The following is a 24,839-nucleotide window of genomic DNA, read 5'->3' as shown; positions in this document are numbered from 1 at the left end:
TTTCATCATCTGCATCCCACAATGTTGGAGATTATTATGCCGTAGCTGTGAGATATACTTCTAATATTTCCATTTGTGATCCTGCAAACCAAAACTACAAGACCCTCAACAAGCAGCAGGAGGTGAAGGAAGAATCCATGGTTCAGTGCTGCCCCCTAGTGTGACATTTGGTGTTCACCTGGTTCTTTCCGGCTTTGCATCTATTGTTATTTACCGGTTGTTCATCCAAGCTGAACATCCACAGGCTGAACACCATATTTAGACTGAAAGTCAGTTTTTAAAAAACCCAACAACGGTGGAGTTCAGCTTCCAGAAAATCAAGACAGCTGTGCTGCTCTTTTTGAATGATGCTTCCACTTCCAGCTGGCAGACCTGCAAGCAGAGCTGAAGGTCATTTTTCAGCCCAAGGGCCACATATCCCTGGCACAACACTTTGGGGGTGACATTCCAGTGGAGCCACAGACAAAGTGGGCAGGAAAATGACTGTGGCCCTTTCCTTTTTACATATAGCCATTTCCCACTCCTGCTTTCCAAGGACTGGGGCAAGAAGCCGCCTGCTGATGATGCCAACTGTAGCAACTTAGACCATCAACATTTTAACTGGGGATCTTCAAAAGGCAAGAAATACTAGAGACTATGTAGGCACAGACTCAGCAGGCACAGGCAACAGAGAATGAAGGTAGCTCAAGACCTGCCTCCTAGACTCTCCCCCTTGCCGTGACACAAAGCGGGGCCAGCCTCCTCTGTCAAGCAGGGGTCAAGGGCTCAGTGTGATACTTTTAATTAGTCTAGAAGCAAGAGATAATTCAAGCATTTGGAGGTGCATCAACGTCCGTGCTTTTCCAATGTATCATTGTCAGATACCTGTAGTTATATTTTCTTCCGCTGATTAGATTAGCATTCTGCTTGCAAAGCCCTGGGGGCCTCGGAACAGCCTGGTCTTCCTCTGAGTTGACCAGAAGCACGTCCATTTCTCTCTTTTTTATATAATAATTTTTATTAAGTTTTCCATTTTAACAATCCAATCAAATCACATTAAATATTCCAAATTATACAAATATATATCATAAAGTCCAAATATTTTGCCAAATTATACATTTTTGTTGGGGCTTCCCATGCTTCAAGTTCAGTGGGGTCCAATCATCTTATGTTTCTACTGCCTTGAGTTTCCAAAAGTTCCTTCTTTGAGTCCTCCTGTTGTTATCCTTCTTTAGAAGCACGTCCGTTTCTCAGCATAACTTCCCTTACGAGCAGGGATGGTAAACCTGTCCATTTCGTTTCTTTCTCAGTTTCCCCTTTTACCAAACTGAAGTTCCATTTTCCACATTGTCACAGCAGTTTACAATTTCTTTTTCTTTAAAAAAATCATCATGAAAATTCATCAGCATTTTAGTATGATGCTCTCCTAATATACACATTTTTCTATGCAATCTTGTCTAATATATTTCCTTAATGTAACACATTTTTGTCTGTGGTTTTCCATAGTACATGCATTCTATGCACATTTTATGCCAGTATGTGTCCCTCCCTTTTTAGACATTACTTGGTTGAATAACCTTTGGTTCCATCATTTTTGTTTCCTGTTCTCAGGGCCAAAGCAGGAGAGGGCGATGGATGGCTGCTGACCCCAGTGGCTGCCTCTGCTCTTGTGCTCAGGCCTTCCTTGCCAGTTTCCCTTGGGGGCATCTGGTTGGCCACTGTGGGAACAGGATGCTGGATTAGATGGGTCATTGGCCTGATCCAGCTAAAGGCTCTTCTTAGGTTCTCATGCACTCAGACACCGGACGACAATCCTGGGAGTAGAAGTGAGGGAGAAATTCAATTCAGTTTGCATTTAAAGTTGAGCCCAGCTAATTCACACTTTTTGAAACAATGTAAGAATCAACATACTGCCATCCTTTGAAATTCACACTTCCTTGAATTTTGTTGTACGGCTCTCCAAGCCAGCAGCCTCAGGTTTCATGTCCTCCTGTCCCTTGAACCAGACTCTGGAGCTCTGCAGAATAAAAAATGTAAGGCTTGTGCTGCTTAAAAGCCTTGCCAATCTAAGTTCAATAGCCATTAAAACTGAAAGATAACAAAATGCATTAAAGAGAATTAATCTACTGCAGCCAGCAGGGATAGTGATCCATATAAGTACTTTAATTTTTAAACAACAACAAAAAAGTGTTCATGGCCAGCCTATAATTCATGCATCAATGATGTTTTATTGATTATTCTGCATTTGCAATTCTTTAATTTGGAAGTGGATTGTCTGTGGCTCTTTTGCTCCAGATTCCAATGCATTTGGTTTTGAGGAGCCCATTCTATTCAGTCAATTAATCTCACTGCACATGCTGTAGCCAAAATGATGCACTTTCCAGTCCCATTGATTTAAATAGAAACATTGTTGTTCTGATATCTGGCAATATCTGGGCAGTGGAAGCCTTTTGGGGGAAACGGGAGGAAGGGCAAGAAGTCACTTTGAGCACTTGCAGGGCATATCCTGCCCGTCAGTGGGTGGTGTCAGCACACCTTGCTTAGATGTAGCTCTCTTCACTTCCAGCTGACACCCCACCTAGGGCACGGTATCAGATTAAAGGGAAGTGCATCTTCATGCAGTTAAACTATGGAACTCCCTCCTGCAGGAGGCTGCGGTGGATACCAAGCTAGACAACTTTAAAAGGGGACTAGACAAATTCATGGAGGATAAGGCTATGGATGCTAACTAGCCACACTGGCTATGTTCGAATGGTGGAGGCAGCAATGCTTCTGAACACTAGTTGCTGGAAACCACAGGAAGGGAACCTTCTCTTATGCTTGGGTCTTGTTTGCTGGCACACAGCTGGTTGACCACTGGTTGGTCACTGGGGTGGTGCCCTGGTTGTATAAAACCCTCCCCTTGGAGATACTGTTGGTGTGAAAGGTACATTCCATAGGAGCCAACTCCAGGGGGCCCTGGGTACATGGGCACTCACAATAATATAATTGTGGGAGCTGGGCACCCACAAAGTCAGTGAGGAAAGCCAGAGAGATGCAGCCAGCCAACCTCTGTGGTGCTGCCTCCAAGAGAGAAGCAGTTCAGCTCCGTCCTCCACAGCCAGAAAAGGGTGCCTCACTGACTGCAGAAGGAGGAGGAAGAGGAGCCCCCTCCCAAAATGTGATGCAACATTGCACACTGTGTGTGTGACATCACACACACTACATGCAGGTGGTGGGCACCCACAATCCTGAGAGTGAGATGATGCCCCTGGTACTTTCTTTAACTCATGGAAACATTGATGCACATTGAATCACAATTTTCAGGTCTGAAAATACATATTCATCAGAAAGCATCTGAATGACCACTGCTGGAGACAAAGTGTTGAGTTAAAAGCATCTAGTGAGGTTATTTTTTGGCTCCTATGGATGGTTTTGAATAGATTCCTTGAATTAATGATGCACGCTGGATCAGAGCTTTCGGATCTAAAAACCATGAATACATTTTTCTTTAAGACGTGATGGTTACAGAGCAATCTCATACTTGGCACCCCTGAGTGCCTACATTTGATGCTGTCTGTGTCAGCTGTGGCTTCAGGGTGTCAGGAAGAAAGGGAGCAGCCAGCAGGTTTGCTCTCTCTTGTAAGAGGAAAATGTAACGAACAGGAAACACTTACAGCATGCAGCAGACCAACTTGAAATATCAAGGAGGTTTGATTTTGTTTCTTTTTCTTTTAATTAACAGTTCCGTCTTGCTTTGGGGAGGGGTGGATAGCAGCTGCCTGTGAAGCAGAAGCACCCCTTGCCATTGATGTTGGTGTGTCTGAGTCATTGGCAGTGAACTGTATGCAAGCTCTGAGAGTTCTTGGTTCCTTAGAAATGGCTGCATTGTAAGGCCAAAGAGACTTTGAAGAAATTGGCTGCAAGGTGCAAGAAGATATTATTTCCAAGCTGCTTTGTACTTGGTCAAAGTATTTATCTATGTCAGGCATGGGGAACATTTGGCTGGAGGGAGTTGTAGTTCAGCAACATCCAGAAGGCCTCTGCAGCCTCGGCTTCTCTGCTCTGACTGCGAGTGGCATCTCCTACCTGCTTCTATTTAATCGGAGATGTCAGGGGTTGAGCCATGGACCTTCTGCATTGTCCTGCTTTTACAACTGCAAATATATCAGACGCAGGTCAGCAAGCAAGAAACAAGAGTTTCTCAGAGAAGCTAACTCTTTATTCAAAGAAATGGCATACAACTCAGCAATACATCCCAGCAAGTTTTGCCCCAGTAGAGCGGTTGCCAGGACTGAGGTTCCCTACCTTCACCCACCTCCAAGCCTCCTACTTTGCCAGAAGTTTCCCAAGCAGTCTCAAACTGCAACGGGGCATCTCTGATCTCTGTTCCACTCTGTGCATCACTCTGTGTGTCCTTGGAGACAAATGGGGAGGGGAGCTTGTCACAGTAGGACAATCTGTATTCTTCTGCAGCCTTTGCCCCACCCCCACCTCTGCTTCAGCCTCTGAGTCAGAACTGCTCTCTGTCACAGGCTCACCTTGCTCACCAAATCCTGTTGCCCCTTCAGCCTCCAACAACGCCTTCCACTCTTCTCCCTCTGCCCTCTCCCTGGTGTCCCACCACCAGTCCCCTGGCTCTGAGCCTTCCTTCTCTGGGCATGAGGGAGAGATTTGATTCGGTACACATTTAAAGGCGGAATTGCATACAAACACTTGCATATTATGAGGGGTAGCTCAGTTGGTAGAGCATGAAACTCTAAATCTCAGGGTCATAGGTTTAATCCCCACATTGGGCAAAAGATTCCTGCATTGCAGGGGGTTGGGCTAGATGACCCTTGTGGCCCTTTCCAACTCTATAATTCTTTGGTTCCATGAGCCTGTACTTCTATTAATTTTGCAGTGCAATTCTCCAACCCAACAATATGTTCAAAGATGCATATATAAGGGAGAAATATGTATATTTGAATTGAAACAGACAAGAGTGTCTTATATTAGGAGAATTTCTTGCCTAAAAAAATGTGTATCTTAGGCACAACTGGATACAAAAATGTGCATATTTTAATTGTGTACGAAACTGCTGGCAAATTGTCATGAGGATTTTTAAAAAGAAAAATACAATGATGTGCAAATAAGGCAAATGGAAAAATGTGAAACAGAAAGAAACTGAAATTGACAGATTTCTTAGCTATGTCAACCAGTCAAAGGTTTGCTTTATATATTTATTTCCATTGCATTTCATATCTTGCCTTTCTCTTGAGGAGCTCAGAGAAGCGCACGTGGTTCTCCCCCTGCCCTCCTAGCTCAGCAGGAGAGCACTTGCTTTGCCCACACCAAGTCCTGGGTTCCATCCCCAAGGACATCTCCAGGTAGGGCTAGGAGGCTTCCCTGTCTGAAAACCTGTAGAACGGCTGCCAGCCAGTGTTGTCAATACTGAGCCATGTGGACCAGTGGCCTGAGCCATACAAAGCAGCGTTCTGTGTCCTCATGTCAGTGACTGGCACAGCATCACTCCATGGGCTTCATAGCCGAGTGGGGATTGAACTGTGGTCCACCAGCTCCTTGTTTGACACATACAGCACACTGGCCTTTTAACTTTCCTCACTTTGCTTAAGACTGTATGGCGCATTCCCTGACCGCTACTCTTCTGCATGGGCGATTTTTAGGCAGAGTTTGGGTGGCCATCTGCCATGGATGCTTTAGTTGAGATACCTGCATTTCAGGGAGTTGGACTAGATGACCCTCAGGGTCCCTTCCAACTCTACGATTCTGTGATTCTATGATAGTCCAAGAGCCCCATTGCACCAACACCTGGCAGAGTTTAATAATAATAATAATAATAATAATAATAATAATAATAATAAATTTTATTTATATCCCGCCCTCCCCAGCCGAAGCCGGGCTCAGGGCGGCTAACAACAATAAAACAGTACAAAAGTACAGCACAAACAACACTCTAAAATCATTCATTATAAAATTAATTAATTCAAGCCACTGGCAACCATTGGGCCAGAGCTCTGCGAAGATTGCCGAGGGAGGGAGTCAGGCTGTGCCCTGGCCAAAGGCCTGTTGGAACAGCTCTGTCTTGCAGGCCCTGCGGAAACATGTCAAGTCCCGCAGGGCCCTGGTCTCTTGTGACAGAGCGTTCCACCAGATTGGTGCCACAGCTGAGAAAGCCATGGCTCTAGTTGAGGCCAGACTAACCTCTCTGTGGCCTGGGACCTTCAGGATGTTTTTATTTGCAGACCGTAGGTTTTTCTGTGGGGCATACCAGGAGAGGCGGTCCCGTAGGTACGAGGGTCCTAAGCCGTATAGGGCTTTAAAGGTTAAAACCAGCACCTTAAACCTGATCCTGTACTCCACCGGGAGCCAGTGCAGCTGGTATAGCACCGGGTGAATGTGATCTCGCAGCAAAGACCCCGTAAGGAGTCTCGCTGCGGCATTCTGCACGCGCTGGAGTTTCTGGGTCAGTCTCAAGGGCAGCCCCACGTAGAGCGAGTTACAATAATCCAGTCTGGAGGTGACCGTCGCATGGATCACAGTGGCTAGGTCAGGGCGAGAGAGGTAAGGAGCCAACTGCTTAGCTTGGCGGAGATGAAAAAATGCCGCCTTTGTTGTAGCTGCAATCTGCGCCTCCATGGAAAGGGAGGTGTCGAAGATTACACCCAAACTCTTAACGGACAGTGCTGGCACTAATTGCGCCCCCGCAAGAGATGGGAGTTGCCCCCCCCCCAATCCCATATCGTCCCGTCTCAGCCACAGGACCTCTGTCTTCGAAGGATTTAGCTTCAACCGGCTCCCACATAACCATCCAGCCACAGCTTCCAAACATCTGGTCAGTGTGTCTGGGGCGGAGTCAGGATGGCCATCCATCAACAGATAGAGTTGGGTGTCATCAGCATACTGATGGCAACCCAGCCCAAAACTCCGAACAAGCTGGGCGAGGGGGCGCATAAAGATGTTGAAAAGCATCGGGGAGAGTATCGCACCCTGAGGTACTCCACACATGAAGGAGCGGCGCGATGACAATTCCCCCCCAAGCGCCACCCTCTGTCCCCGACCAGAGAGAAACAAGCGCAGCCATTGAAGGACTGTGCCCTGGATCCCCACGTTGGCAAGGCGGTGGTCCAGAAGTTCGTGATCGACCATGTCGAAAGTTGCTGACAGATCTAGAAGAATCTGCAGCCCTGACCCACCTCGATCCAGCTGTCTACGAAGATCATCTGTTAGGGCAATCTGTTAGGGCAACCATCTGTTAGCTGGTCCCATGACCAGCGCAGAAGCCGGACTGGAATGGATCCAGAGCCGATGCTCTGTTTAAAGGTTGCTCTAAAAGGGAAGCCAAGAAAAAAGCATGTATAAGAAGTTATATTTAATAACTAAAAGGGAAGCCAACACAACAGCTGCCTTAGTGAAAGCTTGTCACGTAGCAGCTGATTCTCATTGTTGGTAATGTACAGTGGTACCTCAGGTTACATACGCTTCAGGTTACATACTCTTCAAGTTACAGACTCCGCTAACCCAGAAATAGTGCTTCAGGTTAAGAACTTTGCTTCAGGATAAGAACAGAAATCGTGCTCCGGCGGCGCGGCGGCAGCAGGAGGCCCTATTAGCTAAAGTGGTGCTTCATGACAAGATCAGTTTCAGGTTAAGTACAGACCTCCAGAACAAATAAAGTACTTAACCTGAGGTACCACTGTATGGACCATAAAGAAGGCTGATCACCGAAGAATTGATGCTTTTGAACTGTGGTGCTGGAGGAGACTCTTGAGAGTCCCATGGACTGCAAGAAGATCAAACGTATCCATTCTTGAGGAAATCAGCCCTGAGTGCTCACTGGAAGGACAGATCGTGAAGCTGAGACTCCAATACTTTGGCCACCTCATGAGAAGAGAAGACTCCCTGGAAAAGACCCTGATGTTGGGAAAGATGGAGGGCACAAGGAGAAGAGGACGACAGAGGACGAGATGGTTAGACAGTGTTCTCGAAGCTACAAACATGAGTCTGACCAAACTGCGGGAGGCAGTGGAAGATAGGAGTGCCTGGCGTCCTCTGGTCCATGGGGTCACGAGGAGTCGGACACGACTAAACGACTAAACAACAACAACCACCACTGTACTTGCATTTTGCAACATGCAACAATGTTCCGCAAGAAGAATGCCACTAAGTGACTTTAACTTACGGGAGCTTTACATTGGATACAGCCTTTACATTTTTTAAATGTACTTATTGTCAAAGCCACCTAAAGGGCACTCCACCTTGATGAAAGAGGCCTGGCCTGCTCTAGCTGGTGCAGCAGTGGCTAAGAAACAGAGCTGCAGACCAAGAAGTTATCCATTCAAATCCTGCCTCTTCCATTAACTCACCTCTTGATCTTATGCAAGCTGAAGACTCTCAGCCTCATCCCCCACCCCCAATGAGGAGGCTGTAATACTCTGCTGAAAGAATTAGTAGTAACAGCAGCAGTGGTAGTATTTTATTTATTTTATTTATGAAGCATTTCCAATGAAGCATCTTGAAATGATTTCACAATACAGTAAAAATATCCATAAAACAACTGCATATATAAATGCACACACAAATCCATTATGCAGTAGATACATTACTATAAGATAATGTATGTGAAACGCTGAATATTCAGAGTTATATAAATGTGGACTATTATTACAGTGGTACCTCGTTCTAGAGGTCTGTTCTTAACCTGAAACTGTTCTTAACCTGAAGCACCACTTTAGCTAATGGGGCCTCCTGCTGCTGCCGCGCCGCCGGAGCACAATTTCTGTTCTCATCCTGAAGCAAAGTTTTTAACCTGAGGTACTATTTCTGGGTTAGCGGAGTCTGTAACCTGAAGCGTATGTAACCTGAAGCATCTGTAACCCGAGGTACCACTGTACTCTTAACACATTCACAGCACAATCCTATGCATATTTATTGAGAAGTAAGCCAAGGGGACTTACTCCCAGGTAAGCTTGAAGAGCCCCTCTTACCTAACCCCACTTAACTGGAATTAAGTGCCACTGAATTACCATAATACTTCTGAAAAGACATGGTTAGGGTTGCAATGTCAATAAAAGTAAATGCATGGTTAGACAGAAGGAACTGCTCACTCTCAAGCAGAGGAACGCAGGATTGCTTGCAGACCTGAGGCCGTGCACTGACTGGTAAAAATGCACAGGATCGGCCTGCGGGGAGGTGATTAAACACTTTTACAAAGCTTCCCCAATGCCAGAATCAAATGTTTGGCATCCAGTTGACATCTATGCCAGGTGCATTTCACTTCAAAATGACAAGAAGGATTTGCAGGGGAGACGCGGTGAGCAAGGTGGGTGCTTAGTCCTTCCCCTCCTGGCCACTATTGCCCTGGAGCCCCAGAGGGAGGAGGAGCACACCTCAGGAATATTGCAAGGGCAGCAGCAGGAGGGAAATGGTCCAATGCCCCTCGGCAGGGGAGAGGAGCGCCTGGCATTTCCAGCTGTGCAGAAATCAGAATATTATTCCCATGGGAAAGGAAAGGAAAGCTTAGCTTTCTAGCAAGAGTGAGGGTGGCATCTAGTGGTCCAGAAATAAAATCCACCTCGCCATCTCCAGGCAGCCTTTTGGATAGCTGCTTTGAAGAAGCATTCCATTTTTAAAAATCATGTCAGTATATTATCCAAATGAGTAATATAATAAAGAAATCAGGGTTTGTTTCTCTGAAAAAGGTTCTTTAGCCTTCAGGCAGAATACAGCTTGTGAAAAAGAACTAGCAGAAGCTGTGAAATGGAGCCTTATAGGAGGATTTTGCCACTGATGTTCTTGTTAGAGGTGAACTGTTATCCCTTTGCTTTCACAGCTTTTCCTACTACTGGGAGGGGAAATAGCAATCTTCAGGCAAAAATTATGCTTCTGCATAATTGCATAACGAACTTCTGCACATATAAGGCAGAACCTAGGGAACCTCAATCCTGGGGACCAAATGCACTCCCCCCCCCCCCCCAGCCTCTCTATTGGCCGATCCAAACCTCTGCTTGTCCCACCGCTTTCACCCAGGGAAACCTGCTCTTTGGGGTTGAAGAGTGGGTTTTCCCTGGGAAAGTGGCGGGACAAGCAGAAAACCACTTGGACCCAGTGGCTAGGAAGGGGGGTGCAGGCCACCCCAGGTGTCATCACTGAGGAGGGTGACAAGAAATAGCCCCGGCACCCACCGCACGCCCCTTCCTACGCCACTGCAGGCGCACTCTCCCCTCGCGTGATTTCCAGAAACCAGAAGCATTGCTGCCTCCAACTTTGCAGGCAGAGCACAGCCTTTATGGCTAGTAGCCTTTGACTGCCCTCTCCTCCATGAATCTGCCTAAGCTGCCTCCTCCTCTCCGTCTCCCTCGCCTGCTCACTTTGGCACAGTAAGTCTCTGCGGAGGAAAACCGCTTCCCTCCGCAGGAACCAGGAGAGTCCCTGCGCGGCCAGCCGGGCAGAGAGCGAGGCTGCCCCCGGAGCCAGGAGGGGCGGCAGGGATCTTCCTGCCAGGTTTCAGCCACCCGGAAAACCTTCCAAGGCTTGATTGGGTTGAAATGGGCTGAGGCTGCATGGGACGGGTTTCCATGAGGGCTGCTTTTCTGGTACTGTCGGGGGCGGTGTGGGAGTGAGTTAATACGTTTGGTGGGTCTGGGTTGCTCTGGGTTTTATGACTGCAAGGTGGAAGCCGCCTTTGGAGGCTCGTTGCCCTAAAAAGCGGCTTTTGAATCTCTGCAAATAAGCCAGAAACCCACCAGCCGGCCCCATTTCTTCCCCTCTCCATAAGCAGGCTGCATTCCTCTCCCTGGCTCCTATGGGAGGGAGCAAGAGCAATGGGGGGAGGGCTCTGGGAATGTTTGGAGGTCCACACTTAGGTGATCATGAAGGCACAGGGGTAGCTAGGTGAGGCGGGGGGCACTGGGTGCCACACCGTGGGGCTTGCGTCTGCCCACCGCCTCAGCCGCCCTACGGCTGAGACTCGCCCTGCCCCCGTGGGCGGCTCATTCCACCTCCGGGTGCAGGGCATGTGTGCCACCCCGGGCACCTGAGCAGCTAGCTACACTGCTGCTTGGGCCCATGTTTTGCAGGCATGGGACTAGCAGCAGCAGCAGCAGGTGTGTGGATGAGCCCTGTGTGGCCTCCCAAACCCTTCACAGGCTGCCCCTCCTCTCCCAGACCAGACCCTCTCCAGCTCTGCTCCATCCCCTCCTTGAGTGCTTTTGCCAGGCTGAAATGTGTCCCAGAACCCTGATGGTGATGGTAATCAAACTCAACTTACTTGCTTTATTTATTTAAATTTTATTTGTTCATTAAATTTATATCCCATCCTTCCTCCTAAAAGCATTCAAGGTAGAAAACACCAAGCAACAAAGTAATAAAAGTAATAAAAACATATTTAAAACAGTTCCAATACAGATGCAGACTGGGAAAGATCTCTCTTTGACACACTTCTTGGATCAACGCCTGTTGCTTGCCTAGATGGGGGTGTAAGCAGAAACCTCTGACTTTTGCATGGCTGGTAAGTAGCCTGTTCTGTAAAGGGAAGAGTCACAACAATTGCCTCAACCACATCCACCTCTGGCCCTGCCCACCCCTAAGATGCTGTCCCCATGGGCATGTGAACCTGACAAGCGCACTGTGGCACCACCGGGCTGGAGTTCACGCCCAGGCACTTGCCAAGGCCAAAGGACATCCCAAAGGACCCAACGTCAAGGCAGTGTAGGGTGGCAAAGAGTGCCCTTAACCCAGTCGTGCCTCAGGTATTTGCCCCACCAGATCTTAACTTGTCTATCCTGCCCAAAATGAAAGCCAACTAAACCAGTCCAGAACACCAATCCAAAAACAGGACTCCCAGCAGAATGGTGTCAGCAAAAAAGAGGAGTGAGTCCCCAGGCCAACTGGGGGCTTATGAAAAAAATCCTATTCAGCCCCCAAGCAGGGTGTAAGGGAAGGGTGGGTCAACATCTGGAAGGCCACAGGTTCTTGAGGGAGGCATGCATGCACACCATACATTAAAAGCACCATGATACCACTTTAAACAGTCTTGGCTTCACCTCCAAGAATTCTGGGAGCTGTAGTTCATTAAGGGCACTGAGTGCTGTTATGATAGGGTTGCCAACTTTCTGTGGGCAAACTTCCAAAGCTCAACAACTTTCCCCGAAAAAGCTCAAAAACCTTTTGTGTCCAATTTATGGCAACCCTATGTTATGAGATCCCCCTATTACGCCTCTGGAGCTACAATTCTCAGAGTGGTTTAACAATCAATTCCTCTTCACAGGGAACTCTGAAACTGTAGCTCTGTGGGCCAAAACAGGGATCTCCTAGCAACCCGAATTCTCTGGGGGAAGCCAAGACTGTTTATGGCCTATTCCTGACTGAAGCTGAGAGATCAAGGACACTCGTCCATGGCCACTGGCTTTATAGTTAGTGTGGACATCAAGCCAGAATTTCCGCATCTGTAGCTAACATTCGATCCATGGCTCTACTCAAGATCTCTCTTTCTTTGGCACAGCATAAATGGCTTGCACATTCTCTCCAGGTTGCATTCCAGGATCGGATTTGCTCTCTGGTAAAGAATAGAGACTATCTGGGTTCACACCAGGACTCATCGCGAGTGAATACACAACTTCATTCCCATCTATGTCATTGCGGCTGGAAACGGCATATGGGGAGCCTGTAAGGGGAAAAGGGGGAAAGACTCAGATGAGTTTTCAATCCTATCCTACAAAGTTATGTCAAGGGATTTTTAAGATGGAAAGTTCAACTATCTTATTTTTAAAGGGGGACCTGAAAATAATGGATGCACCACTTTAGAACCAAGCTATGCACCTACAACTAACATATGGCAAAGTCCTTTCTAAATTCTACCATTTTATACTAAAGATAAGCAAATGGGTTTGTATGTTATTTTTATTTTATTTTATATTTTAATTTAATTTAATTTAATTTCATCCAAGGATCATAGGGCAGTTTACAATATCCTTCTTTTCCAGTGTTACATTCAATATTTCTGTGTTGAACGAATTGGATAAATAATAATAATAATAATAATAATAATAATAATAATAATAATGCGAGTCCTACTCAGCGTAGCCCCAATAAACTGAATAAACCTAAGTTAGTCATGCTCATTAACTTCAGCAGGTCTACTCTAAGTAGGACAAACATTAGATCCTACCCTATGTACTGTTTGTTGTGTTCTGTGTGATGTTGATCTATGTCTGCTGTTGTGTGTTTTTTAAAAATAAAAAGAGTTGTGTGGATTCCCTGCACATAGAAACCAAGCACATCAGGGGGAAATGTCCTAGCCAAATGCTCTCCTTGTGAGTCAGCTTTCTCCATGCATGGATCTTTTATTAGCCTGGCCAGCATGCAGAAATATGAACCCTGACATGATTCAGCTACAGTGATTCAGTCCAGTAAATCCTTGACCCAGCATTCAGTTAAGCCATTCTAGAGAAGAACTGATTGAAAGCTTATTAGAATCAATAAGGGTGAACTGCAATATAATGGTGCCGTGTAGCCTTGTCTCCTGTTCCTGGTTCAGGATTCTGGTTACTCAGTCGTGCCATCCTTCAGGATATTGTATGTTCTTGTATGTTTCACCACCTGAATTTAATATGTGAAATGCCCTCGATCAGGTGTGGAGAACCTTTGGCCCTCCAAATGTTGTTGACCTACAACTCTCTCCACGTAGGAGAGACTTTCTGCAGGCAATGGCTTTTCCACCTGTCTTGCCCCACCCTCTAGCTCCCTGCCTCCTCTTGCTCCCTGCCTCCTCTAGCTCCCTGCCTCCTCTAGCTCCCTGCCTCCTCTCGCTCCCTGCCTCCAGCCTTTCCCAGACCATGACTTTGAGAACAGCAGAAGCAGCTGGGATGGGAGGAGTTGTGTGTCCTTGTTTGTCAAAGATTTTGTGTGTTTTGTGGTATTTTATGCATTATGGTTTGCTGTTATTTTTCACTGGGCTACAATTTTTTACTTTTTGAATGTTGTCTAGATTTCTACAACTGATTTAGGGTATTTTTGCACTGCCATCAGGAAATGGCATCCGTTTCTCTCCATCAGGTCAGGTTTACTGTAAACTGAATGGTGGGCATAGATAAAGGTAAGTACACGTAAATTGCATGTTGCTTCACCATTTTTCAAACTTCAGGGCTTGAACTTCCATTTCTTGGAACTCCTGGAATGCTCAGCAGCAGGGAGGTCTCTCTTCAGAGTCCAACAGTAATCAGCCATCATGACTGCGTCCCAGTGACCCTGATACCTGGTCTCCATCTCTTTCATGTCCTGATGGAATCTCTCCCCCTGCTCATCACTCATTGAACCCAGGTTCTCAGGAAACCGGTCCATATGTGAAAATAGGCAGTGCATCTTGACGCTCATGTTGCAGCCCAGGTTTCTGAAAGCAGTCAGCATGTTGTTGACAAGTTCTGCATAGTTTCTGGCCTTATTGTTGCCAAGAAAGTTCTTGACTAATGCCTTCCACGCTTCCAGTTCCACTTCGTTCGTTTGAGAGTCAGTGTGGTGTAGTGGTTAAGAGCGGTGGACTCGTAATCTGGTGAACCAGGTTCGCGTCTCTGCTCCTCCACATGCAGCTGCTGGGTGACCTTGGGCTAGTCACACTTCTTTGAAGTCTCTCAGCCTCACTCACCTCACAGAGTGTTTGTTGTGGGGGAGGAAGGGAAAGGAGAATGTTAGCTGTTTTGAGACTCCTTCGGGTAGTGATAAAGCGGGATATCAAATCCAAATTCTTCTTCCTCTTCTTCTTCTTCTTCTTCTTCTTCTTCTTCTTCTTCTTCTTCTTCGTTCATTGAGTTTCCGAACTCTGGATCTCTGATGAGCTGACGGATCTGAGGACCGTCAAAGATGCCAGGTTTCAACTTCTCCATTGTCAATCCTGGAAAAGCCTGGCACAAGTAAGTGAAGCAGTCACCATCCTTGTCCAGAGCCTTGGTGAACTGCTTGATTAAACCGAGCTTGATGTGCAGCGGTGGGAAGAGTATTCTGTCTCTGTCCACCAGAGGGTCGTTGATGACGTTCCTTTCTTTGCAAGGCACCAATTCCTCCCGCACAGGCCAGTCCTTCTTCGTGTAATGCTGAGCACGGTCCCTACTATCCCACATGCACAGAAAACATGGGTACTTGGTGAAGGCAGACTGTTGTCCCAACAAAAAGTTCACCATCTTCAGGTCAACACAAATAAACCACTTATGCTGATCATAACCAATTTTCTCCAGCACATACTTCACCGCTTCATAGTTCTCCTTCAGTGTACTTGAGTGAGCCAGGGGTATAGAGGCAAACTGGTTGCCGTTGTGTAGCAGAACACATTTCAGTGATCGCTTGCTGCTGTCAATGAACAGTCTCCAATCTTTGGGTTCATACTGTGGCACTCCAAGCTTGAGCAGAAGCTGCACAATATCTGCACAGTACACCAAGTCCTTCTCTTCCAAGAAAAAATGGAGGTACTCTTGATGCCTGTTGCGGAAGAAGCTGATGCGAGCACTGTCAGAGAGGAGGTTTTTTCCCTTCAAGCTGGATGCCAACAGTTCGGCAGAGTCCTTCAACAAGCTGAGGTCGCGAACTAGATCATTCAACTCCTTCTAGGAAAATGGATGTGGAGCATCATCTTCAAGAACCACTTCTTCTTCTTCATGTCCTTCAACACTGGAGGCATCTTCGTCACTAATGTCAGGAAGTTCTCCGAAGATAGGCACTGGAATTTCATCACAATGAGCTACAGGACGACGTGCTGATTGAAGATACTTGAGGCTGCTCCGGTTCTTTCTGTTGATCCCAGCCGCACCAATTTATGGAAGATTTCGAGGTTTTATGACTTCAAACTGATCCCTTTTCAACATAATCACCCAGAACTATCGGACCTGAATACTTCTTGTCATTAAAATAATCCTTTCCAATCAAAACAATTATTCGACATGGCATTTTACCCCCACAACTCCTTCTAAAATGCTCCACACAAGCGTACATGTGAACAAAAACATAAAAAAGACATGTGGCCATAGCTCAATAACTTGACCTGATTGAGCAAAACCAATGTGATTTTTGGATTCAGTGCATCAGATTCATCCTAAATCAACTGAAAAAACGCAGACAACAAATTTGTTGTTGACCAGTGTTATAGATTACATTTATTACAATAAAGAATTACTAAACAGTTTAATTATTATTTGATGTTTGATTTTGCTATTTACTATTGAATTTTAGTGGATTGTTGAATTTTGCTTTATTTGATGTAGGTTGTTTATTTTAAAGATATTGTGACTATATAGGATCAGATTGTTACTATTAATGTTTGATGTTTTATTATTATGATTATTCTTTGTGTTGGAAACCGCCTAGAGTGGCTGGGCAAGTCAGCCAGATGAGCGGGGTATAAATAAATAAAAATTATATAATATTATTATCATCAACATCCTTGGCCATTGGCCCTGCTTGCTGGGGCAGATGGGAGTTTAGTTCGGCAAACATCTGGAGGTGCAAAACATCTGTCCCAGATGCACAGTCAGAAAGTGCAGACCTGCACAGCATGTCATTTCCAATGCCTGCACACAACATGCCTTTGACACCATCGATCATAACATCCTTCTGGGCAGTCCAGAGGAGCTGAGAGCTTGAGGTACTGTCATACAGTGGTTCTGCTCTTTCAAATCAGAACCAGTGAAGGCAGTGAAGGTCCTGTGTGAATGTCTGGAGGAGGTTGGAGGATTGATGAGAGCTAACAGATTGAGGTTGAATCCTGACAAGACAGAAGTTCTGTTTTGGGGGGACAGGAGGCAGGCAGGTGTGGAGGACTCCCTGATCCTGAATGGGGCAACTGTGCCCCTGAAGGACCAGGTGCGCAGCCTGGGAGTCATTCTGGACTCACAGCTGTCCATAGAGGTGCAGGTTAATTCTGTGTCCAGGGCAGCTGTCTACCAGCTCCATCTGGTACGCAGGCTGAGACCCTACCTGCCCGTGGACTGCATCGCCAGAGTGGTGCATGCTCTGGTTATCTCCTGCTTGGACTACTGCAATGCGCTCTACGTGGGGCTGCCTTTGAAGGTGACCTGGAAACTACAACTAATTCAGAATGCGGCAGCCAGACTGGTGACTGGGAGCAGTCGCCAAGACCACATAACACCAATCTTGAAAGACCTACATTGGCTCCCAGTACATTTCTGAGCACAATTCAAAGTGTTGGTGCTTTAAAGCCCTAAATGGCCTCAGCCCAGTAGACCTGAAGGAGCATCTCCATCCCCATCGTTCTGCCCGGAAACTGAGGTCCAGCTCCGAGGGCCTTCTGGCGGTTCCCTCACAGCGAGAAGCCAAGTTACATGGAACCAGGCAGAGAAGCCAAGTTACATGGAACCAGGCAAGTTACATGAAACCAGGCAGAGAGCTAAACAACTATCTGAGGTTTAGAAGACATCTGAAGGCAGCCCTGTTTAGGGAAGTTTTTAATGACTGATGTTTTAATGTATTTGTAATCTTTGTTGGAAGCCGCCCAGAGTGGCCGGGGAAACCCAGCCAGATGGGCGAGGTATAAATAAATTATTATTGTTGTTGTTGTTGTTGTTGTTGTTATTTTGAACCTCTGCTAGACCCTTCCCTGCTGCTCCAAACTGAAATGGTCACTGTCATTCTTGAGGGCCTCTTAAGGATTTTTATTACCCCAGTGCAGTCTGGAAATATGGCTGACCCCCACACAAAAGGAAAGAGTCCCCCACAGAATGAGATGCAAATGAAGCTCTAGAATCCTAAGGTGGTAAAATGAACCACCACCTTCCCATTACAGCAGCTGAGAGATCATATTTGTGAATGTTTCCCTGCATCTAGACAACTAGCATGGCAGGGAGCAGGGGTGCCAACTTGAATAAAATATGGGGGGCAGGTAAGCCCTACCTTGCATAATCAATCACATGGCACAGCACACACACACCATTTAAATGGCACTACCCATCAACTGGGGGGGGGGAGCCCCTTCAAATATTTTTGGGAGGGCGAAAGGACCTTAACCCCTCGGAGTTGGCTCCTATGGCAGAAAGTGCACCTTTCTCTCCAACAAGCAAGATTTTTTTCTTGCATGACGTCTTTGCATTCGCCGACCTAGTCTCCTTTCCTAACCTGCTCAAGTTCTATGCAGAATTTTAATTGCATGAATGCTAACTACATCTGAATTCACACTTAATGATTCATGTCCACTAAATGTGACACATGTAACATCCTCTAAGGAATATGTGTTGGACATTTGCCTATATCTATTACATGAGACACCACTTATAACATTATTCAAAAGGGGGCTTATGCTTACAGTCTTCTTCCATTTCAGTTGTGGTCTGGTCCCTAAATAGAAGAGATAAATTTAGAGTCATTTTTATGGTCTGGAAGGGAGAGAAGCACCAGCAGAATTCTTTATATTGTTTGACATGTAGTACCTTTGTTGCGATTCATATGCCTTTCCTGTCAAACAAAAAATATATGCATTATTAAGTAGCAGTTTAAAATGCTTTTGCAAATCACACAGTCACCTTTGATTCCACCTTATAATATGTTCTTCTTTCATTACCTTTAGACTTTTTCTTCCAGCAAAGGAACAATATTATCCCACTAATCAGAACAATTCCTCCTACCACTCCCAGTGAGATCTGTAGCTCTTTTGTAAAAGTAGACCCTGAAAAGAGATCCCAATAGGATATGGTATCAGGTGGAGGAAAAGAAACAAGGCAGCCTCAGGCTAATTTTATTGTTTCCAAATTACTTAAACATTCCTCAAAGTTTTGTGAGGATAATGGATGGCAAACATTGATCTGCTGATATGATCATACAAGCCAAAATCCTATCTGTATTTTCTCGGGCTTAGAACTTTGGGGATTATGGGGAGTGGAATTCAATGCTAGTCCTACTCAAAGAAGACCCTGTTCCCCTGTCAAACAGCTCTTAGTGTCAGAAAGTTCTTCCTGGTCTTTAGTCAGAATCTCTTTTCTGCATGCCCAGGCACCCCAAGCCCACTTTGCCTGACTCACAGAGAAGAACCAGACAGAACAGCACTGCTTTGAGTCTAATCAGGCCACCTCTTTATCGATTGCAAATGTCAGAGGTTTGGCATAAGCACTGGACACAAGCATCAACATCCAGCCACCTGCTGGAAGTAGCCTTTTTGGAGGTCAACACAATGGTGAGGTCCTGTGACATACATCAAGTAGGAATGCCCCATGGGATCGCCACCTTGAGGAGTGCTATGGCCCCTGCCTGGATGTCTGGACAGAAGCAACTTCTCCCAAATCCTTTTAATGGGATACTCCTTCCAGTGCTTTTTTTTCTGGGGGTACTCAAGGGTGAGTAGTACCGGCACCTTTTTTTCCCCCTTTCAAATGTTAAAAGTGTGGCACTCAGTGTAATAAGTTCATGGTGAGCACCAGCACCTCCCTCCCCCCCCAAAAAAAAAAACATTGTCTGCTTTGGGTTTAAGCCAGTTGAGAAAACCTCTGCAGCAACTGTCCTGCACAAGCCTGTTGAAGGTAAGTGGAGTTGCAACTTGAATCCATTGCTTTGTGTTCTCCCCTCGAAAGCAGGAGGAAACCAGCTTCCTCCCTCTTCCATGGGACAGCCCTTCAGATATTGGAAGATGGCTGTCCTATCACCTCTCCGTCTCTTCTTTTCCAGGCTAAACATACCCAGCTCCTTCAAGCATTCCTCATAAGGCTTCGTTTCCAGACCCTTGATCATCTTGGTTGCCCTCCTCTGCACACCTTCCAGCTTGTCAACATCCTTCTTAAATTGTGGTACCCAGAACTGAAGGCAGGATTCCAGGTGTGGTGTGACCAAGGCAGAACAAAGTGGTCCTATGACTTCCCTTGATCTGGACACTAGACTTCTGTTGATGCAGCCTAGAATAGTGTTAGCTTTTTTAGCTGCTGTATCACATTCATGTTGACTCATGTTCAGCTTGTGGTCCACCAAGATCCCTAGATCCTTTTCACATGTACGCCAGGTGTCTCCCATTTTGTACTTGTGCATCTGGTTCTTCCTGCCTCAGTGCAGAACCTTACATTTGTATTAATTTCAGTGTTTCAAGAAGGGTAAACTAGAAAGTTCTGAACTGATTGTTTTCCCCCACCACTCGTGGCAGAGCCCAATTTGAGGGCAGATGACCATGATCCGTCCCCCACAAGGGTTTCTCCAAGAGTTTCCCAAATGTCTTGAGTGGTGAGGGAAGGCCTTCGGGGTGCCTGCCCTTCCTGCCTAAGTCCCCAGTCAATGAGGAGAGTTTCTGAGCATCCAACACTCAACTAAAGGAAAAGAACACATTTTTAAAAATAATTTCTAAACTCACCTTCACTGTTGCCTTTTCGCACTTGTACAGTCACATTATTTACAATCTTCCACACGTGTCTGTTGGTGTAAACAGCAACCAGGCAGAAATACACTCCAGTGTCTGAAGTGGTGGTGTTGAAAATTGTCAGGTTATGACTTTGATGTCTGTCAAGTGGGTCAGTCAAATTTTTGATCTGTCTCTTTTTGATCTTGGTGCCAACACAGCAGTTTAGATTATTAGAAAAACAGTGGTCTTCATTTGAAACAGAAGCAAGGCACCTCCTTTCAAATGTTTCCTTAATCCAATACAAAGTAAATATGTCTCTGGCACCAGTCAAATCAAATTCACAAGGAAGACTGAAGTTCTGTTCTCCTTCAACAACCACTAATTCTTCTGATTGCATGTTACTCTCTGCAATGCAAAATGGCATAGTCACATGAGAGTAACAGTGGTACCTCGGTTTACATATGCTTCAGGTTACGGACTCCGCTAACCCAGAAATAGTGCCTCAGGTTAAGAACTTTGCTTCAGGATGAGAACAGAAATCGTGCTCCGGCGGCATGGCGGCTGCAGGAGGCCCCATTAGCTAAAGTGGTAGTTCAGGTTAAGAACAGTTTCAGGTTAAGAATAGACCTCCGGAATGAATTAAGTACTTAACCCGATGTACCAGTGCATAATCATGACATTTTTTTCATACAATTTGCTAGAAATGTGCAAAAGCTTCCCCTTGGTTCTTTCTGGCATTTGTACCTCACTGAAAACTAACATTACATATTCAAGTCAGTGACCCTCAAGCAAAATGGGCAAAGTTTGAAAAGGGAGAGCTTTCCAATACTTTTGCTTCCAATGGTGAATTTTGACCTGTGCATTATTGCAGCTTATTCTGCATGGATCTGATTGAACTGGTTTGCAATCTGTCTCCCTGCCAAAGTAAACACCAGCTAGTTATGGCATCCTACTAATCCTATCAAGAATTGGCTCACTGAAATTCATGGACCCAGGTGAGCTGTGCCCATTAACTTCAATGGGTCTAATCTGCGTAGGGCTAAGATGGCACATCCATCTGGTCTAACGCCTTCTCTCTTTTTTAAAAAAGGTATTTCATTTATTTTGACTCTTAGAGTTATCCTCAGTTGGAAGCACATCATTTTTGCTTTTGCTGTGAATTTCATGGCTGTTGCCTGCATTCCCACTAGCAAACATAAATGGAAATGGTTCTAAAAGAGAAATTATGTTCTTAGCTCAGGGGCAGAGAGCAAGAGAGAACCCTCTCTGAAACCCTGGAGTCAGTGCAGATAATCCTTAGCTAACTCTGTATGGCAGATTTCCTGTGTTCCTATTTCTTTTTCCAGTGCACCTGTTACTCTTATGCTTTCTGAATTCACCTCAAAATGACCTGCTGTCTTTTAATGCACTCACCTACAGTGTTGTTTATTATTGCTACAATGAAGAAGTTGAAATTCCTGCAGTGGTCCTCCTTATTAATAAGTGGGTGTGGATCTGACGCATTGCTACCTGACAGGGCTTTGCATGCAAATATTCCACCACCTGGGAAAGCAGCAATAGAGACATTCCTTTGTGTACAGTTTAGATATCTGCTTGTGGGGTTCTTTCCTGCTGGGCACTGAGAACTTGGATCACAAGGCATTGGCTGAAATTGGACCAAGGAGGAGCAGTCTTTCCCCAACCACCATCTTGATTCCTTCTGATCGGCTGATGTGTTGCTGCAGCTCAGCCAGTGATTTTCATTTTCATAAATATTAATGAAGGTTGCACCTGTAGGGGGAGGAAAGTGTTAACGGCTCGTATTTGTAGGATCTTGCACTTCAGGGCAAAAGAATTCCCTGAACCTTTGGAAGCTGTAATGTGGTCCCTCTCCTGAATGTATCTATGCTAGTATATATTTCTTCAGTGTTACACCGTTTTAACTGCCATCACCTCCCCAAACTAATACAGAGCTGGAGTTGGAGAGTGGCTGACAGAGCCTAAGAAAAGCCTGCTGGATCAGCCCAAAGGCTCTTCTACTCCAGCATCCTGCCCTCAATGGGGCCAACCAGATGCCTATCCTATGGGGAGCCCCCAAGGCAGCGGTTCTCAACCTGTGGGTCCCCAGATGTTGTTGGACTACAACTCCCATCATCCCTGAGCTCTGGCCTTGCTAGCCAGGGGTGATAGGAGTTGTAGTTCAACAACATCTGGGAACCTGCAGGTCGAGAACCACTGCCCCAAGGGGACCTGATGGCAAGACTCCCTTGCAAGTCTCAGCCCCTGGAATTCAGAGCCCTGCTGCCTCTGGCACCAGAGGTGGTATGTAACCACTAAAGCCAGTAGCCATTCAGAACCTTATCTTCCATGAATTTGTCTAAAGCCATCTAAATGGGTGGCTGTCACTCTTTCCTGTGAAGGCATATTTCATAATTTAAGTAAATGCCTTGCAAGATAGTTCTTCCTTTCGGCCACTGGGAATCTCACCCCCTTTGGATTCATTGGATGACCAACAAAGGGGGAGAAAAATGGACCTCTGTCCATTTTCTTTACATCATGCAGACTTTTAGACACCTCTGCCATGCCAAAGGATGTAGGGCAGCTATCGGCTGTGACAAAATTACAGAACTTAAACAATCAATTATATGTAAATTACATTGTCATTACATTATTCCAATATATTAATATTAATGCAATGCAAATGGGAGCAGGGAAACTGTAATCAGTTACATATGATTTGGAGGTTGAAAAAATAGCAACAGCACCAACTACTGATGGTATTTGCTAGACTGATTTCCATTCTGGGCATGGAAGAAGTAAGCAAACATCAGCAATTTCTGCTACTGTTTCCATTTTCTCCAGATGTCTCCTACACCCCTCATTGTGTTCCCCTCACCTGCCATTTTCCTTAAATGAAATAACCTTTCCTCTCCAGCCCATTGATTGTTATTGCTTATTTATTTCATAAAATGTATACATGGCCCAATTTTGAACAACCTTGAAGCAGTTTATGAAAGGAATAAAACAGTAAAATCATTAGTAAAAACAATTAAAAGATTCAGAAAATTAAAACCAGCAATAAACTAAAAACACATCAGCAGTTGAGATATTTGGGTAGGCTTGTCTAAACCAAGATGCTTTAAGCATGCACTGAAAACAGCACAGTCAAGGCCTCTCACATTCACTCTCATGGTGTAAAAGGAAGGATGGTTAAGTCAGTTTCAGTCTGTGGTGTAGATTCACATTTCGTCTTTACTATTACCAACAAAAGGCTGTTTCAGGCACTGCCCCAAACTGAACATCTTCCATCTGCTCTGAGGAGCCCAAAATTGGCTTTGCAGAAGTGCCAGGGGCTCTCCATGACTTCACAACAGTTTTAAAGAAAAGGGAAGTTGTGGCAGCAGCTGCTCTGCCTGGCGTGGTCCTTGGTGGACCTTCCCTCACAGTTCCTCTCCCTCCTTAAGAAACCAACAGGAGCAGAGACCATGAGATCTCTTTGTAGGACACGTACCTGAAATTTCCCTTAGGAAAAGAAGAATCAGCATGGAAAACATAATCCTGAAATGGAAAACAAAAAAAGGCAAATGGTCTTGTCGCCTTAAGTTCTCTTCGCTTGAGAAAGGAAAGGAAAGCAGAAGAAGAGACAGCTGACATGAAGCAACTTGCAAGTGCAGCAGCCTTTCACTTCCCTTCTGCTTAGAAATCACTCAAGGTTGAAACTTTAACCGCAACTGACTCCCCCTCAAACACCTCCTCTGGGGAATTAACACGTGATACAACCAAACTAGGAAGTTTCAGAGGTGGCTGGTGCCCAATGGCATTGGCAGGGCAGAAGGCAGGAAGACCAGCCTATATTGGCGAGATCAAAGCCAATGATAGGCAGAGACAACTAATTCTAGTTTTGTGTCCATCCTCCTCGCTGCCAAGTTGGAAGCTGATTGGTGGTGCCATTCCATAGACTGGCTGTGATTTAGAAGACATGCAACCAGCGGGTAGCTGAGGGTGGACTGAGGTTGGTGGGGTTGTTCCCTTAAATGGATGCCACTCCCACAATAGCGGAGACAGTTAAAGGTAAAGGGTGAAGGGACCCCTGACCATTAGGTCCAGTCATGACCGACTCTGGGGTTGTGGCGCTCATCTTGCTTTATTGGCCGAGGGAGCCGGCGTACAGCTTCCAGGTCATGCGGCCAGCAGGACTAAGCCACTTCTGGCGAACCAGAGCAGCGGTACCTATTTATCTACTTGCACTTTGACGTGCTTTCTAGGTTGGCAGGAGCAGGGACTGAGCAACAGGAGCTCACCCCGTTGCGGGGATTGGAACTGCCGACCTTCTGATCGGCAAGTCCTAGGCTCTGTGGTTTAACCCACAGCGCCACCCTCGTCCCCAGCAGAGACAGTTAGCGAAGAATAAACAAGGATGATTTGAGGGTAATTGTCCTTGCAAGCTCCCCACAGGGCCCGGGGCGCGGGGGGGGGATGAGCTTCACTTGCAAATTGTCTCAGTACCTGGCTCTCGCTCTGGCATGGAATACAGGAGGCAGGGAGGCACTGAGTGCAAAAGTACTTCGCCTATCGGTAACCCGCCTACGCA

At 45.9% G+C, this 24,839-nt stretch overlaps 1 protein-coding gene across 2 annotated transcripts; it reads right to left on the bottom strand.

Moving 5' to 3' along the window:
• Positions 1–11,221: 11,221 nt before the first annotated feature.
• Positions 11,222–23,994, bottom strand: LOC310664153 (uncharacterized protein). Of its 2 annotated transcripts, XM_083412819.1 has the most exons (7): positions 23,760–23,987; positions 21,683–22,039; positions 20,282–20,674; positions 18,515–18,619; positions 18,384–18,408; positions 18,260–18,291; positions 11,222–12,622 (listed from the first exon to the last, which is right to left on the bottom strand). In XM_083412819.1, the coding sequence occupies exons 1-7, from the start codon at positions 23,800–23,802 to the stop codon at positions 12,435–12,437; spliced, it is 1,143 nt and encodes a 380-aa protein (XP_083268945.1). In that variant the 5' UTR covers positions 23,803–23,987; the 3' UTR covers positions 11,222–12,434. The 2 variants fall into 2 exon arrangements, with proteins under 2 accessions (XP_083268945.1, XP_083268946.1); XM_083412820.1 differs by lacking the exon at positions 18,515–18,619 and having other exon boundaries at positions 23,760–23,994.
• Positions 23,995–24,839: the final 845 nt, after the last annotated feature.

Source organism: Podarcis tiliguerta, assembly GCF_965153285.1.
Source record: "Podarcis tiliguerta genome assembly, chromosome: 14".
Taxonomy (NCBI): domain Eukaryota; kingdom Metazoa; phylum Chordata; class Lepidosauria; order Squamata; family Lacertidae; genus Podarcis; species Podarcis tiliguerta.
The sequence above is the reverse complement of the archived record's forward strand: the minus strand, read 5'-3'. Positions and strand labels throughout refer to the sequence as shown.